Source organism: Ptychodera flava, chromosome 16, assembly GCF_041260155.1.
Source record: "Ptychodera flava strain L36383 chromosome 16, AS_Pfla_20210202, whole genome shotgun sequence".
In the NCBI taxonomy this organism is placed as follows: Eukaryota; Metazoa; Hemichordata; class Enteropneusta; family Ptychoderidae; genus Ptychodera; species Ptychodera flava.
This window is the reverse complement of record NC_091943.1, coordinates 34,037,420-34,054,849: the sequence shown is the minus strand read 5'-3', so window position 1 is coordinate 34,054,849 and position 17,430 is coordinate 34,037,420. Positions and strand designations below refer to the sequence as shown.

General features: G+C 35.8%; 1 protein-coding gene across 1 annotated transcript in view; it reads left to right on the top strand.

Moving 5' to 3' along the window:
- LOC139113995 (calcineurin-binding protein cabin-1-like) overlaps window positions 1-17,430 on the top strand; it is a 35,963-nt gene that overhangs the window by 3,133 nt on the left and 15,400 nt on the right. Inside the window, exons 3-20 of the mRNA XM_070675468.1 lie at window positions 2,161-2,274; window positions 2,621-2,758; window positions 5,358-5,538; window positions 7,163-7,216; window positions 8,129-8,204; window positions 8,489-8,537; window positions 9,087-9,187; window positions 10,409-10,475; window positions 11,606-11,675; window positions 12,176-12,370; window positions 12,925-13,049; window positions 13,245-13,324; window positions 13,735-13,838; window positions 14,527-14,677; window positions 15,364-15,441; window positions 16,161-16,289; window positions 16,798-16,931; window positions 17,286-17,356. Of these exons, the coding sequence (XP_070531569.1) occupies window positions 2,161-2,274; window positions 2,621-2,758; window positions 5,358-5,538; window positions 7,163-7,216; window positions 8,129-8,204; window positions 8,489-8,537; window positions 9,087-9,187; window positions 10,409-10,475; window positions 11,606-11,675; window positions 12,176-12,370; window positions 12,925-13,049; window positions 13,245-13,324; window positions 13,735-13,838; window positions 14,527-14,677; window positions 15,364-15,441; window positions 16,161-16,289; window positions 16,798-16,931; window positions 17,286-17,356 (1,917 nt within the window). The remainder of the gene's footprint in view (window positions 1-2,160; window positions 2,275-2,620; window positions 2,759-5,357; window positions 5,539-7,162; window positions 7,217-8,128; window positions 8,205-8,488; window positions 8,538-9,086; window positions 9,188-10,408; window positions 10,476-11,605; window positions 11,676-12,175; window positions 12,371-12,924; window positions 13,050-13,244; window positions 13,325-13,734; window positions 13,839-14,526; window positions 14,678-15,363; window positions 15,442-16,160; window positions 16,290-16,797; window positions 16,932-17,285; window positions 17,357-17,430) is intronic.

The following is a 17,430-nucleotide window of genomic DNA, read 5'->3' as shown; positions in this document are numbered from 1 at the left end:
GGCCACTATTTTTAAACTCGGTACTCTGGCACCAGCCGGTATGAATGCATATTTTAACGCGTTTGATCGTTCCCTTGTTTGATTGGCTGTTTTTCTTTCTTGTGTTTTCACGTTTCCCTAGCGAGTTTTTAGTACTGACGAAGGGTTGCACCCGAAACGTCTGCGCGTTTTAGTCTCTGCTTTGCAAGTGTTTTATCTCCCGCTGGTCGGTTAGTATTTTACTGTATTTGTTTTAACTTTGCTCTTTATTTTAACGAGTACTGTATTTCCCGCTAGTCGGCCAATTTTTTACTGTATTCCTTCACACTTGCTGCAGTTTTATCTCTCTTTTGAGGTCATTTGTAATTTTTATAAGTCTTATGAAATCCCTTTGTTAAATGTGGTGGACATCTTTTAAATACCTGTTTTACTACATGCCTCGAGGTGAATGCAAATCAGTGTATTGATTTGAATAGGAACATCCGGGATGTTAGCGGGCTGGTGAACGATGTACTGACCAGTTTCCATGGTTACCCGGGCCAGTGAAGCCTTTCGATGTTTTCGACATCAAAGTAGATGCTTAACGCTAGATGTAAAATATCCTTGCGCGCACTGCTATTTTGACTTATGTTAAAATCTGTTTGATGCTGGTCAATAATGGTAAATTTGTTTGAAAATGGTCTGCATGTAACTAAATGTCATATAGCATTAACTGTGAAGAGGCATGTAATAAAAATATTATTGCTTGAATACATGGGTTTATGTGCCCTTGCAGCAGGAGACAATTTGCCCTTCTGGCGTCAGGCAAATTGTCACCTGCTCTCGGGAACCTAAACTCATGTATTCAGGCAATGATGTATATTATATCAAACAAGTATATTGATGATGCAAATACTGCGATCTGATTGGTGGAGACGCGAAAAGAACCGTGGTATATTGGCGATATACCACGGCTGGCATACGCGCGAGCTCTCAGCCTGAGCAAAAACCCGTTTTTGACGTTCCACACCAGAATTTCAATATACTGATATGATATAATAGCAATAAATCACACACAGCGTCGGTATACCACTCGATTTTGACCAGTTCACTTCATATTTGCACTCGCTATCGCTCCTGCATGTATGTCATGAACTGGTCAAAATCCGCTTAAATACCTAATATGTAGTTACACTGATCATAGACTATCACAGCTTCCCACTTAAAGTTCACCATTCAGCTCTGATTCTGTGCTGTACACTGACTTACTATAACCCTTTACCTGCCAGACAGTATCACTTCCCTATCTGCCAAGTCAGTGAAAAGTGGTATTGAGCTTGGCTTGGTATATGTTATAGCAGCTCTAGTGTGTAAAAAGTATCTCCGTACAGTAAGTACTGTACAGTATCTCTGTCTTCAGGGACCTTCAAATCTTCAAGTCTTTGTTAAAATCCACCATATGCGACATGTTTTGCTTCACTAGTTTTAACCAATTTGAACTGATTGCGAAATATGAATTTGGCAGATAAAGGGTAAGCAGTCCAGCTAAATGAGAGTCGGTGTAGCATCATGTTGTGAAACTGGTAAGACCAGCTGCTCTCATTACTGAAAAATTATTCAGCATGTATATAGGGTCAGATGAATAAGCAAATTTTGTAACATTGAGAGACTGATCATAAGCATCGAACCATAATCAGATCACCAATGTAAATGTATTGAACCAGAAATCTTCATGGGATTGGTCACCATGTTTTTCCTATTCAACAAAACATGAAAAGTACAATGAGGACAATGGAAGGTCTAGTCTAGCTCAACTTGGTACTACCGGTATGTACAGTATTGCATAATATATCCCACAACTGTTTAAATCTCCAGTAACCTTAATTTGATGCTTGCATGCATTTTCAATCATGACCTTTTTCTAAAAGAGACAACCACTGCAACTTACATTACTAATTTCAATCCCACTACTTTCTCTTAAAAATAACTGTTAAATAACAACTAAAAATATTGTGTACTGTTTCATTTCGCTTTTTAAACCAGGTACCGTACATCGTAATTTATTGTAAATGGTACACGTATCCAACTGTACATTGGATTTGATTTATAAATTAAATTTTATATGAAGTACTATTACAAAAAATCAAATTTTATATGAAGTGCTATTAATTTGATTCAGTTTACTCTCCATCGATTTTTTAGGAGGCAGAAGCCTTTGCTCTGTACAACAATGCTCTGAGTCTTCAACGCACAGGCAAACATACTGAAGCTCAAAATGTCTATGAGAAACTACTGCAGACTTCATTGATCACACAGGTTTGTCAAATAGTTTTCCATTTCACAGTTTGATGTAATCTACTTTCTTGTAGAAGACAACGGGGTGGAATGCCAGCTTCAGACATGTGGAAAACATAGCTTTACATTTTAAGATGTGTTCCGTGTACCTTTTCCATCAGATGATTTCCATGCCTCATGCTAGTAACCTTCTCTGAAATCTTCTGGTATGCCTCCACTCTCACAGGTCAAAGTTCAAGTGATTAATCCAATTTTAAAAATGATATCATTCATTACATTAATGTTTCCACTCAGCCATTTTCCAGCATTGGAAAGTTTGGCTTTTGATCAAGTTTTAATTTGCAAAAGCAATTTGTCTGGTTTTTAGGAATCTTTGTATACCACGAGCAGTGGAGAGGGACTTGTGAGGCCCGGAGCAATACTGAAATACTCTGCTATGAAAAACCTCGCATCATTGGCATCAGAAAAACATGATCTCCACACTGCTATGAAGTATTATTTGAAGGTAAGGCCTCCAATTATGGTATTCTTACTGTCTGCAGTGGTCAATGACGGTACCTTTATCTGTAAAGTGGTGACCCTAACCCTTTCCTGCCAGACAGTATCACTTTCCCAATCTGGAGTCAAGTCTGAAGCGGTATTTATCCAAAACCATGTGTATTTTCACCCACGTAGCTTGGTCTGTTATAGCAGCTTTAGTCTGTAAAAATCATGTTTACAGTATATTTTGCTTCTCTAGTTTCTACCGCCTTGAACTGATGATGAAATGTGAGCTTGGGAGCATAATGGTTACTTAACTGTGACAACACAATACGTCTATCAGTTTTGAGAATCCAGTAATAGTAATGATTGTATATTATAATTATTGTGATAATTGTGTCAAATTTCTAATGTCACACAGCAATCATGCATACTATGGTAGTTCAAGCCATACTTTAGTTTATTGATGTTACAAGTTTTATGAAAAGATTATTAAATACCATCACTTGAGCAACTATTGTTACACAATTAGATGTGAGCTAGCAATGTTCATCAGACAGTGTTGATCCAGGGGATCCCCTAGTTATTTTACATCAGTTTTTCTTGGTAGGCATATCAAGGAACTTTGTTATTAGGTAACAGTAGTGTTTGCATAGTTTCCAACCCATTCACTAAGAATCCCTGATGTCAAAAAATGTGAAAGCAAAAGTGTTCTTTATTAGTCCCCACGGACACCGTCCGGGGGGACTTATAGGTTTGGTCATGTCCGTGCGTGCGTGCGTGCGTGCGTGCGTGCGTGCGTGCGTTCATCCGTCCGTTCACGCAGATATCTCTGAGATGCCTGGAGCGATTTCATTCAAACTTGATAAAAGGATTACTTCATATGGCATACAGATGCACGTCAATTTGTTTTGTGATACGATCCAATATGGCCGCCAGGCGGCCATTTTATTACGATTTTTTCATGTACAGAGCCATAACTCAGGCATGTTCCAACCGATTTTATTCAAAGTTGGTACAAGGACATTGACCAATGTCATACAGATGCACGTCAATTTGTTTTGTGATACGATCCAATATGGCCGCCAGGCGGCCATTTTATTACGATTTTTTCATGTACAGAGCCATTACTCAGGCATGTTTCGACCGATTTTATTGAGAGTTGGTACAAGGACATTGACCAATGTCATAGATATGCACATCAATTTGTTTTGTGATACGATCCAATATGGCCGCCAGGCCGCCATTTTATTATGATTTTTTCATGTACAGAGCCATTACTCAGGCATGTTTTGACCGATTTTATTCAGAGTTGGTACAAGGACATTGACCAATGTCATAGATATGCATGTCAATTTGTTTTGTGATACGATCCAATATGGCCGCCAGGCGGCCATTTTATTACGATTTTTTCATGTACAGAGCCATTACTCAGGCATGTTTTGACCGATTTTATTCAGAGTTGGTACAAGGACATTGACCAATGTCATAGATATGCATGTCAATTTGTTTTGTGATACGATCCAATATGGCCGCCAGGCGGCCATTTTATTACGATTTTTTCATGTACAGAGCCATAACTCAGGCACGTTTCAACCGATTTTATTCAAAGTTGGTACAAGCTTATTGACAAATGTCATAGCTGTGCACGGCAATTTGTTTTGTGATACGATCCAATATGGCCGCTGTGCGGCCATTTTATTACGATTTTTTCATGTACAGAGCCATAACTCAGGCATATCTCAACCGATTTTATTCAAAGTTGGTACAAGGACATGTCATACATATGCACGTCAATCTGTTTTGTGATACGATCCAATATGACCGCCAGGCGGCCATTTTATTACGATTTTTTCATGTACAGAGCCATTTCTCAGGCATATCCGCATGTTTTGACCAATTTTATTCAAAGTTGGTACAAGGACATCGACCAATGTCATAGCTATGCACATCAATTTGTTTTGTGATGCGATCCAATATGGCCGCTGTGCGACCATTTTGTTACGATTTTTTTCATGTCCTGAACCATAACTCAGACATGTATCAAGCGAATTCATTCAAAAGTATTTTTATCACAGACCTAATGAAGAGGACCCTATCCTCTTTGAGGACCTGTAATCAAAATACTGATTAACAAGTGGGGACTGTGTCATCAACGATGACTTGTTTAAAATACTTTCCATGACTAACCTTATCATGGGAATTTATATCTATTTCCACAAATCCTACAGTATTTTAATTGTGAATAAAAAGAATAATTTATATAAATAAATAAATAAATAAATAAATAAATAAATAAATAAATAAACAGTTTAAGTACAAAATGAAAATTGTACACATGGTTAACATTCAGACTTCGGCAGTAGGTATAAGCCATTCACATGAATTAGAACAAAAATGGCGAAGTGATGGCATATGTACAAAAATATTACCAAAAGCTTATCTTTTGTCTTTCAATCAGTAATGGATGTAGGTTTGTGCTGACTTCAATGAATATTGAAGCCAGCTTTGCAGGCAAAACTGTAGTCCTGCAGCCCTTTGCTAAAATTTAATATGATATGTTGTTGAAACAATCAATGCATGTTTGTACTTTGAGATAATCTGTTTGATTTCCACTCACACAGGCAGTGGAACTAGACAGGAGTGATGTGACAGTTTGGTATCACATGGGAAAAATAGCATTGCAGCTTTGTCAATTGTCACTTGCCAGACTTGCATTTGAAGAGGCACTGACCTGCAATCCCAATCACTGGCCGTCCATGGACACTCTGTGTACTGTGCTCTATTCACTGAATGACTATTACAGTAAGTTTGTTAAAAAAGTTTAGTTTGTAATAATACTTTTGTAATACCAAGTGCAGTATGGAAACAACTTTATGTTTCGCTTACTTTGTATTGTCAATACCCAAGTTCATGTTAACATGTGTCTGCACAGTTGGAAATGTTCAAAGTTTGTGATCAAATTGTAAAGTAAGACAAGGCAACTCTACCTACTTGGTGATACCTGGCATTTAACTTTTTGATATTACTCTGTACAAGCCTACAGTTATGTTATATACACAGAATTCTAAATCCATGAGAGCATCATAAGCAATAAGAAGCAAACCCAGTCCTTCTTATGCATACCAGTTTAGTGCTGGAAAATATCAAAACATCTTGTCTGTCAAAACAAAAAAAACACAGACTTTGGTATTAATGTGTTTTCCTTTTGTCAGCATGGGAACACATTAACTTCATGTTTAGTCATGGTCAAAATATCTCTTTGAACAACTCAATCAAACAAACTTCCAGCCAGATTCTCAGCAATGGCTGACTGCTCCTGCAGTTCCATTAATAGCTAAATACTTCTCCAGACATGGATGTCTAGATTCTGGAGACATAGAAGTTGATGATTTGTGTCTGGTTTCTGTTTATGAAGCGGCACTCCTCAATTCCAGATTCCTACTTTGAGGCTTGTTTACATTGACTTGATACATGATGTCATAGTAACAGTTATATACCTTTTGTTTGTTTTCTAAAGTTGTGTCCAGTTAATCAGTTTGTTTAGAAATAAAGACAAAAGCTGATAAAACTTCCCCTTAAGTACCGGTATCCATATCTCAATAAGGTCAGCAGCGGTAGATGATCAGCTTACAGGCTGGACAGTGAATGCCATCTCAAGCCAAGATCACATCAGCACTTTTCCTGTATAAATAAGCTTGGTCGCACCAGGATTTGCCATTTTCCAATATAAAATTGTTCTTTTCTTTATGTTCCTTCATATGAGAAACTGTAGCATTTTTTTTCATTACAACTTTTAACTTTATTTTACACAGTGTTAAGCCAATCAAAAATGATATTTCATGTCTTCTTCCATCCACAGTTACTCTACCACAGCGTAACTGTGTTCTATCTGACATCAGTAATGTCTGGTCCAAATACATTTAAATTTATATGTAGTTGGATTTCTATGGATGACTTCATTCAGATTGTTCAAATTACAAATTATGATGAGTTATGACCCAATATTTCTATTTTTGGGCTAAATTTTTTGTCAGCTTTGGTCAAAATATCTCTCTTTCTGAAAGTGCTTGTCTTCCACTTTTATATCTGGGTTATAGGTTCCTATAAGTTGCCTCATTCACATTTATTCAAATTATGATAAAATTCGTATCTTAGTAGTAGATTCAGTAGAACAATCTTTCTCTCTAAATCAGCTGATCTGATAGTTTTCAAACTTTTGCAGTACCATAGATTCATTGTATGATTTCATTCAGATTTCAAATTCTGAATAATTCTGGTTCTTTTGGATTACCTTTCTCAGACGTGTTTGGAGGGAGGGATGTAAATTTTTGGGCGAAAATTATTTCTGAAACCTTTTTTCATCTTCTTTTTGCATCTCTTTATTACAATAAAGTAAACTTATATTCATTATCTTTTCGCCGTATAGGTTGTATGTATATAATTTCCAAGGCTTTAGACAGAGATGGAGCTTATACTAAAGGTAATTTCCATAACATTACTGATATTGTACAGTCATGTGTGGACAAGGGATTTGTACGTGTGCATATGTAACAAAGCACAGATGATTCCGTGTCTGATAATGGTTCATACACTGCCAACTTCTAGTTTTTCAAGTGCCATCATTATACATTAATGTAGAATGTTCCTCGGCACAGATATTTGGACTTTCAAATTGTTACAATTCTTTTCTGGTTTACTGCTTGTGGGATTGATTTTGAAGCTCTTGGAGTAAAATATTTTCACCATAATAATTTTTTGGAAAGTAAAAATCTTATTTTTCCCCATGAAGTTAACATGGTGACCATTTTTAATTTCAAATAGTGGTATAACGGTAGGTAGTTTGTTTCTTTTGTACCAAACTCTGATTTCTTTTTGTGATATAGCAAGAGAATAGTCGAAAGTTCTATTTAGGAAAGTAGTAAAAGTTAACATATAATCTTCTGGATGTACTAAGTACATTGGGGAAACAGATCAAAGAATACTTCATGTGGGAGAAAATACAATGCAACATACACTTAAATAATCTAGTTTGGCAATAAACACTGACAGTAATAGCTCTGTAGAGAGATAAAGGTAATGGTCAACGTGTATGCATGGTACTGGTACTCAGTGTTACCCACCAATTCTTGTATAAAATCACCTTCTGCAGCGCATGATAGCTTAGTCAACCACATGTTGTGTTTTCAATAAAAGGAAAGCTAGTCTGTGTCTTCATATATGTCATCTTTGAATGTTTCAACAATTTTAATGAAAAGATGAAAAATTGAAGCAACTTCTGCAAAAATTAATGATTGATGGCACAAGTTAAACATTATCAATGTGTAGAAACATACATTTGCAGACGGCACAGTCTTCGTATTCGCTCTTGTTACGTTGTCATTGCAAATTTCAGGACTTGTGCTACGAGAGAAAATGTACCAGGAACAACCAACTTTGAAGCGAGAATGTGAACATTTATTCCATACACAGTAAGTGTAACAATATCAATGATGCAACACCCTCATGTTGTTGCTGTGCATGCTTTGCTAACAGGATGACAAAATGTGAAGAAGTTTTTCCATGCTGTGTACATGTGTTGTCTTGGTATTCAAATAGCCGCAATTTCATTTGCATAAATTAGTTCTTTCCTTAGCATATCACACAGAGAACAAACAGTCTTAGAGTCTACAAATTTAGTAAATGAATATTTTAAATTCTTTTTACTGAAGAATTTTTCAAGCCTAAAGAAGCACATGTTTATTTTCTATTTCAGTAATTTCTACAACTTTGACCAGAAGTTTTCCAAAGAAGAGGCTGAGAAGGTACTTGTAAATTTTAACCTTGATTTTAAGTTGCATAGAGGAGCAAGTCAGCTATATATAAATGATGTGTGTTGATGTGGGTCTGCCTCTCTGTCTTGAACAATTAACATCGTATGAGAAAATGGAATGTACTTGTAATACACATATTCTGTTAGGACGAACCCTAACAAATCTTCTTTTGCAAGGCCTGTATTTGTGAGATATTTTAATTTTGTACAGCAGCGTTCACAATACATTTAACATGCTTCAATGTCAGATTCATACATTGAACTCTTCTCAAATGGCACTTTGGTCCAACCTGATATTCAGATGTCACTTCATTTATCTATCAGACTCGTCATCTTTGCAAATCCTATATCTGTCCAGGTTTTTCTCATGATGGTATTTATTTTAAATTTCAATCTTTGCTTTGGCGAACAAAAAGTTCACAAAGCTGTAAATACAGATTACTGTCACTTGCAAATGTTTGGTGCCTCTGTCATAAACATAAAGCCCTCAGGTCCAGTATTGAATGCATGTATATTTGTACATGCATCCTTTGTTCTACAGATTGTAACTGAAGCTGTGGACATCAGAAATAAAAGAAGAGAGCTAATGAAGCAGCAAGATGTTCCGATAATAACACCACCAACAGCTCTGAATTCACTGTCGTAAGTTGTATTTTGTATCAAACTCAACACTGTCTACCCCATACAGATGTGATGTGATATAGAAGTATTGGCAACATTGGAGAACTTCAGATGAATTATTAGATGTAAGATGTTTGTTTATGATGTGGAATAAACGTACCACAAGGAAATTGAATATTTGAAAAAAGTAAATTTTTTTTTCACATCTCCGGCCAGGTGATAATAGCGGTCTCTATTTTTGTGAGAAAGTTCTTTGAAAGAAAAGCCAGAGCTCACAAATGACCTTATGTTATACAATAGCATGGCTTTTGTAAAGGCCCTTGTAACTGTACATTTTGAGAGTTATGTCAATGTAATATATATCAACAGTATTTTGCTTTGTGTAGTCCCATGGCCAGCATTTGACTCTTCAACGTAGTGCATGCATGTGATGGGCATGTTGTGATTGTTATGTCAAATACAAGTTAGGACAGAAACTCAGTTGTCAACAATAATTCCCCTAGTTGACATACCAAAAAGGCTTTGTTGTCAAGTTGAATATTGGGTAATTCAAGGTGCATTGGAAGAGTCAAGACAGAAACAGAACAAAACTAATGATAAAATTGTCAATAGTTACAGTAACCGGGGCTTTTAATAAGCTAGGATATGAATTCATTGGAATATTTCAAGGAATTACTCTTGTTTTCCGGTCTGAATTTATTAAGTTTTCAATAGATAGCTCATTCAACAAGAACTGTGTATCCACTGCTTAGTGAAATCTGTGATGGACACAAATGCTGTCTAGGAGTTGATTGCTGTCAAAGAAAATCAGTTCTGGTGTTAGAATGTGTTAGTGCATTCCAACAGCACTCACACCTGTAAAATATATTTAATAATTTGTCTCCTCTATGCCAATTCAAAAATGAGATAATTGAGATAATTTTAAGCTCCCATGCCATATTTAGTGACAGCAGGAGCTATTTATGTAGATTATGTATGATGTATGTTATGAATTAGTGACATTGATATCACCGAATGTGTGAAATTGTAAAATTTGAAATTTGCTTTGGTGGTCACCCAGTGTCTTTTTTTTAGGACAACACCATGTACATATGTGAGAGAGCATTGTAATTGTCTGAAAAAACAGCAGAAACTGATGTAGTATGGTAAAACAACTGGGCAGCAGCATGCCATACCTGTTCCACATACCGTCTACCCTATATCTTATAGGAAAATCACAGAATTCAATGTTTATTTGTTTAGATGGAAGTGCCTTGGAGAAAGCCTTGTATCTGCCTATGACCTTGTAGATCAAGAAAAACCTAAATTGGTATGTAATCCAAATACTCTCTATTATTGGCTTCTGTGCCAATGTTGTCACTCTATCTGTGTGTTTATAAATGTGATACAAGATAACACAGTCTATGATAATAAATTGTTTCCCCCTTTTTCTTACATTGTCCCTTTGGACCATAGACCCTAGGTCTATGTTGGGACCAACAAGATTAGCTGTGTTTGTCAACTTATTCCATCTCCCCAGATTTGTCAGACATTGTTGAGTAAAAGGGACAGCATTCTTTCTATTCCTGAAATCTAATCTTTAATTATACATAAACTACCCTTCGAAGTTTCTCGCATCAGTCTTTTGCACAGGCCTTCAGATAGCTACAGTTTCCCAATAATGATCATCCATATGAAATGTTTTCAGAGAATGAGACATTTGTCTGTGTATATACAAAAGTACCGTTAAAGTCATTCTATAAGACGCGTCTTTTATTATGATGTTGCAAATTTTGAACTCGAATTATTTTTCCAGAGATGGGGTGCGACTTATAATATGTACTTTTGTGTTTTTTAAAGAGGTATACTCCTTCGTCAACCAGTAGGTTGAGAAACGTGTGAAGTACAGTAATACAATTTTATTAAAACACAAGGAACAATAAAGTATCAACTTTTGATGAACATAGCCAACCTCAGTGGTGGCCGGTAGTGTGACAGATCTGCTGAAAAAGGGGTTCGACTTATAATGCATACATTCTCCATTTTCGACTTTTTATGGATTTCATCCTACACAAGGATGATGCGACTTATAATGCAGATGCGTCTTATAAAATGACTTTAACGGGTAGTCTAAATGTATTTGATTTTACTCTTCATCCAGTGTGCCCTCACAGAACTCAAGAAAGTTCTCTCCCATGAAAGAAAATTTTACATTTTACATGTGTTAAGTATATGACTTACACAAATAAACTTTCAGAAATCTCTTAAGTGACGCAAAGAGTTCATGAATGAAAAGCCAAACTGACTTCAACTTGCAACTGTGAAGGAAACAGAAATCAGGCATGTAGCCATTAACAGGCAGCCATAATATTGGCCTAAGAATGGGTAACCGCCTTCCTTGATTAGGTCCAAGGAAACTACCAAGTTTAAACTGTTTTCTTGACCGGACTTGATTTTCAGAGTTTTGGACATCAAGTCCACCTGGTATACAAGTCACCTCCTGTAGAAGTGGATCTCAGTAAGTCTCAAGGTGTCACTTGACTTTCAGTCTCCAAAAAATTCTCTTCAGACTGACTGTCATATTTCAGCAAAACTTTGTCATATCTCAGCAAAGCCTGTGGAATAAAAATTAAGAAGTTTGCCAAATAAATAATTGGTCAAGTCAAACAAAAATTGTCTTTACGAAACAACATTCCTGTTACATTTAACTTGTTTGCATTGTCAATATTGCTTCTGAACTTAACTGAACTGTTCAAAATAATGTGTCTTTTGATGTGGTGTGTGAGAAGTGTAGAGAGAGTATAATTTACAAAGTTTCTACATTCTGAATGACAGCACATAATAATTGGTAGAGTCTTGTATTTATGTTCGTAAATTTCAAATGATGTACCGCTTTTGTTTCTTTACCTTGTCATTATTGGAGCAGTATACATTACAAATTGATGTATTGTTGAAGGAAAATCGCTGTGTCTTAAGTATGGCCATCAAAGTGTGCTCAGGAAGTCAAGATGAGGTGTTGATATTTTGCAGGCAAACCTATTGAAGATCCAGTGATAGTGGCAATAAGTGTATCTCCAAGTACTGTAATGGAATCAACTCTCACAACAGCTGTGACACCAACCATGCCTCAAGTGAGCACACCAATCAGTATAGCTGTCACAAGTACTGTGCAAAGTGCCAGTGAATCTCAACAATCGGAAAGTGTGTCTGTGAAATCCAAGGAAGGTAGGCTTGCTTAAGGTAGAATGTGCTGTGGGAACAGATATTCAGATTCTCAATTTTTTTTCAATACTTCCTGGTCTACCACTTTGTAGGGTTTCATTTTGAAGCTCTTAGAGAAAGAAAAATTTTCAGTGCCTCATTTTCTGAAAATGAAAATATATTCATTTTCCTCCATAGAGTCAATACAGGACTGGCAGCCATTTTTATTACAAATATCAGTAAATGTTGGGTAATTTGTTTCTGTAGTACCAAACTTTGCATGTTGTTTTGGCAGGAGAATGTTGAAATTTTCATTGAGGAAGTCGGCAAAAGTTTAAGTCTTTCACTTTCAAGGCACATGCTCCCTAAACTGTCTAAGACAAAGTTCTATACATGTACGTATATGTATTTTTCATGGAAGTTCATTGTTTTGATATTATTGATTTGAGTGTAAACCAGAGCCATTTACAAAATTCCTTCCTGTTGCAGTAAGTGTATCCTCTTCAATGAACCGTAATATTCCTGTATTCGTGGAAGTGGTACTCTGCATTGAACTAATATGTACGTAATTGTTTCAGAGGAAACTATGGATATGGATCTTGGTTCCAGCTCTGCAACAGAGAAAGGAAAGAGAGGTCCAAAACGGAAACGTACTACAGTGCCAAGTGATGAGAATCCTTCAGCAAAGAGAAGATCCCAAAGAGTAAGACAGATTTCATGTGCCTTTACATTATATATCTACATGGAAGGCATTCCTAACAGATATGTGGAATCTTGTTCTCACAATAGTGCATTTTACAATTGATAAAGGAACATGTTTAGAATGAATTTACTGAATACTTATTAACAGGGCAATTTAATTGTTTAATTTTATATTAAACTATGTTTTTGTTATCAGGTGAGAAACACTGTGAAAAAGAAGGAAGAATCTGTAGACTATAAAGATCTGTTGAGAAAGTTCCTGCCTTCAAGTTTGAGGTGAGGGACATGGATTCAGCAAAGCACACATGTTTTTACAAAACTACTTAATTATTAGATACAATGATTTTTTCAATGAAAATTATCATAAGGAAAAGAATTAATGAAATTTCCGCTTCTTTAACACATTTCTTAAGACATACCTGACCTTGACATTGCTCTCCAGCTGTTTATTTTTCTGTTTCTATTCTAGAATGTTCTTTGCAATATGTTTTTATCGTGCATGCAGATCTTCTGACCAACAAAAAGTTGGATTTGATTTGTATAACATTGTGTTTGATGAGATTGAAATGCTGCTGGTCACCCTCGTTGACTTTTAATCCTTTTTGTACCAGGCTCCACAGACAAACCATAGAAATAAAAACCCCTTGGAAAAAGAGGATTAAAAAAGTTTGATCTTTTCTCGACAGGGAGGCAGAAGAAGATGATGATGATGAAGGTGATGGATCAACAGAAGACAAAGATTTGTCAGAACTCATCAAAGAAAGAGAAACTGTACAACACAGCTCAACAGGTACGTCTGACATCATTCTGTTACACTGTATCATCTGAAAATGTTTAATTTCATCATCATATTTTACAAGACGAATCCACAAATTTCACCACGTGATGCAGAAATTATCAAGGTAGAAATGACATTTACATTATATGCAAATTATTAAACCACATTTCCACATGTAGCATTGCATCCATTATATAACAATGTTATAACCTCTGATAACCTGGATGTCTATTTCCTATGGTGATGTTATGTAAACAGCAATAGTTTTACAGGAAGGAAGTGTGATACAGATTAAGATGTAGCATGCATGTCAATGTTAACACTTTAGAGCTCACTCAGTAAAATATTATGTTCTTCCACCTTTTTCAATCCCAAATGAGTTCTTTAGACTTAGTGTTTGTAGTTGCTGTAGTTATGACCACAATTTTCATTCTTAACTAATTTCTTGACAGTAATATGGTAATAAAATTGATAACAAGTAAATCACTGGGATTTGATGAAGTGAAAAACTGCGTATATACACAATGGCCATACCAGCTCTGTTATCATATCCTAAACAGTCAAACGTATGGTCTACAAAAAATGGTTTGCTGCCTAAATATAGACTTAACTGCAATGAATTGGATAACATGTACCTATTTACAAACCACAAACCTGACAATCTGGTCCTCTGTTTCATGTTTACTTTCTTTGACTGCAGGAAGCCAGAAGTCTTCAGACAGCATCACTTTTATCAGCACAGAGAGTACAGATGTCAATACATTTCTTACCAAGTATCAGAACAACAATGGAGTTGTTGATTTGATGATCCAATACTGTGTCGGTCTTGCTCAGAGTTATTCCAGGAAATGGTAGGCTATCAAATTTACCGTTGTCTTATGAAATTGTGTAAGAGTAATAAATGCATCAAGGCGATTTTGTAAAAGCTCTTCTTTACTTACATCTTGGCTGATAAACAAACCTAGCTTCATTCACAAAAGTGGTAAAGCATGCTGTTCATTCTGCATGGTCTTTTCAAATATCCATTGCTGTTTACTGGACAGAATGTGTGAAAATGGCACCTTAAAACTGTATTGTGGTTCAATAGATAAACAAAGTCGCATAGCAGGACAATTTCCAGTAGTTCACTTTTCAGTCTATTTCATGATAGAAATAAAGCAGGGACTTTCTTGTGTTATCAACAAGAATGTATATTTGTCTCTTATATAACACAGTGACTAGTAGCTTGGTAACATTGCACAGCCATTTTGTATACTAGTACAGTGCACTGCATATTATACAATCAGCATATCAGACTGTGGGGATTTAATTGTTTACAATCTTTTAATTACAGTCAGTTGGTATTCATTACTTATAAGGTAATGAAATTCACCCGATTAATCACCCAACTGGTATAGTTAAATTTTGTCATCTCAGAACTGAAAAGCTCTCTCTCTGTTCAAAATCCTTTAAAACTTTTGCAGGTAATTGCCCCTCATGGTAAACATGTTGAATGTAATTTTTGTAATAAATTGATTGTCATATGTTTCACCAACAGGCCGGCTGGTTTGACTGATATCTACATTGACATCTACGGCAAGCTGAAACATCATTTAAGTTTGCCATCGTACTTGTGGTAGGTTGAGCCGTATGACTTCCAATAACAAAGGATCATTTTATGGGAAAAGGATGTTTTCCTCTGTGTTTCTTTCATAAAAACAATTTATTTCCCCAAGAGTAGAGTAACTTCATCCAGAAAAAGATCAAGACAAATGTTGCTTGAGAAACTGTAAGGCCTTAAATAACCTGGTTAATGTCTATGTCTTTGTTTACCTTGCATTGATAAAATGGTAGAAATTTAAACAACTTTCAGCTTGAATGAAGTAAGCTGCAGAATAGCCGTTGGTCAGTTGTCATCATGACATGGATGTAAAGACCCCCATGCAGTTATTTCTGTTACTGAGTGTTATGATATCAGTTATCATAAGCTTCTGTCTTGAATTGCAGTCTTTATTAATACAACTAAAACACTGGAATGCTCATCTGCAAACCCGAGTTGACTGGTTGTCACATCATTAAAAGTAGACAGGAAATCTATGTGTACACTAAAACTTGCTCTCTTCTTTCAAATTGATCATTAGCAGAGATTTTTATGAGATCCCAAAGTTCAGCTAGACATACTGGCAACCAAGCAGTAATTGTATTACAAAGTTTTTATCAAATCAGTGTTTATCATGTTTTAATGATGGAAACTTCCATGTATTCTGTCAATGTCTTTTTACCATATACACTTTCTTGGTGCATCTTTCTTTGAGATAGGCAATGTCATTGACTTTGATGTTCTTATTTTTGTAGTAAATCAGTGAGTGATCAAAGAATCAAAGAAGTGGCCATGATAAGTTTGGTCAACTCTGAACTTCAACTTGAGAAATGGTTAGCAACAAAGTTGAAATCACCAGCAACATCAAGTACCATACCAACAAGGTACGTACCATAGTCCGCTTTACTAATGGAGTAGTTATTGTTCACTTATTAGTGTTTTGCTTCCACTATCTCATTAAGAAGTCAAAATTCTCTTCTTTTGTGATTCAGTAATTTGCTGACTGTGTCACTGAAAGGACCACACTTTTTGCTTTATGTGTTATGACAATGCCCACGGCAAGATGGCCCAGTTTGTCAGTCAGAGAGACAGACAAAATGAAAAATATGTTAAAAGCAACAAATTTTGTAATCAAATTAAGATGTGTAATTTTTAACACAATTATGCCCATTCTTGCTGCAGTGAACCCTAAAACTACTGCAAAAGATCAACATTTATGATTTAACATTTTAAAAATAATTTTGAAGCATGACTTTACATCCAAACTGGCCACGGAGGAGGATGAAGCCAACTTCATTTTTTCAGAAAAGCCTAAAATCAGGATATGTTGGCTCATGAGAAAGACAGAGAAACTCCTTCCTAACACTATGTGTGTATCTTTACCAATTACAGCACATCTCCAGAGTCCACAGCTCTACTGTCATCCAATCCTGGTCAGGTTTTTCAGTCAGATCTGCAGTATTTAGAAGGACTCTGTAATTTCAAAGAGATTCTTGGTGACAGCTGGTTACAATTTGCCATTAGAGGTAAGAACTGATAAGCAATTTCATAGTCACATTTCTCAAATTTAGAAAGTTTCCAATTCTCTTGAACCAATGGTGCACTGTATACCAGTAGATGTAACCTCATGTAATGCGTTTTTCAAAAATTTAACTTGTGGCACAGGAATTCTGAAAATAAGAGTTGGATATCATATTAGCGTAGATTTGTCAAACAATCTGAAATCCATGATATTCATTTTGAATATTGTCTATATGGAAGTACATGTGTCAATCAGCCCATTGCTGTATTTTACATAAAAATAACTTATCCGAAAGCATTGTAAATTGCAAGTTGTGGAGAGATTTCAATGTTTTGTTGATATCGTTTTTTAATTTCAGTGTATTGGTTAAAGTCAAGATATTTGATGTTGCATGGCAAAGTGGAGAAAGCCCTTGATAATTTTGATGTTGTGAGTAACATACATTGTACTAAAGAATTTAACTCTTTCGAAATATTAGGCATGATAGTCCTTGAACTTTTATC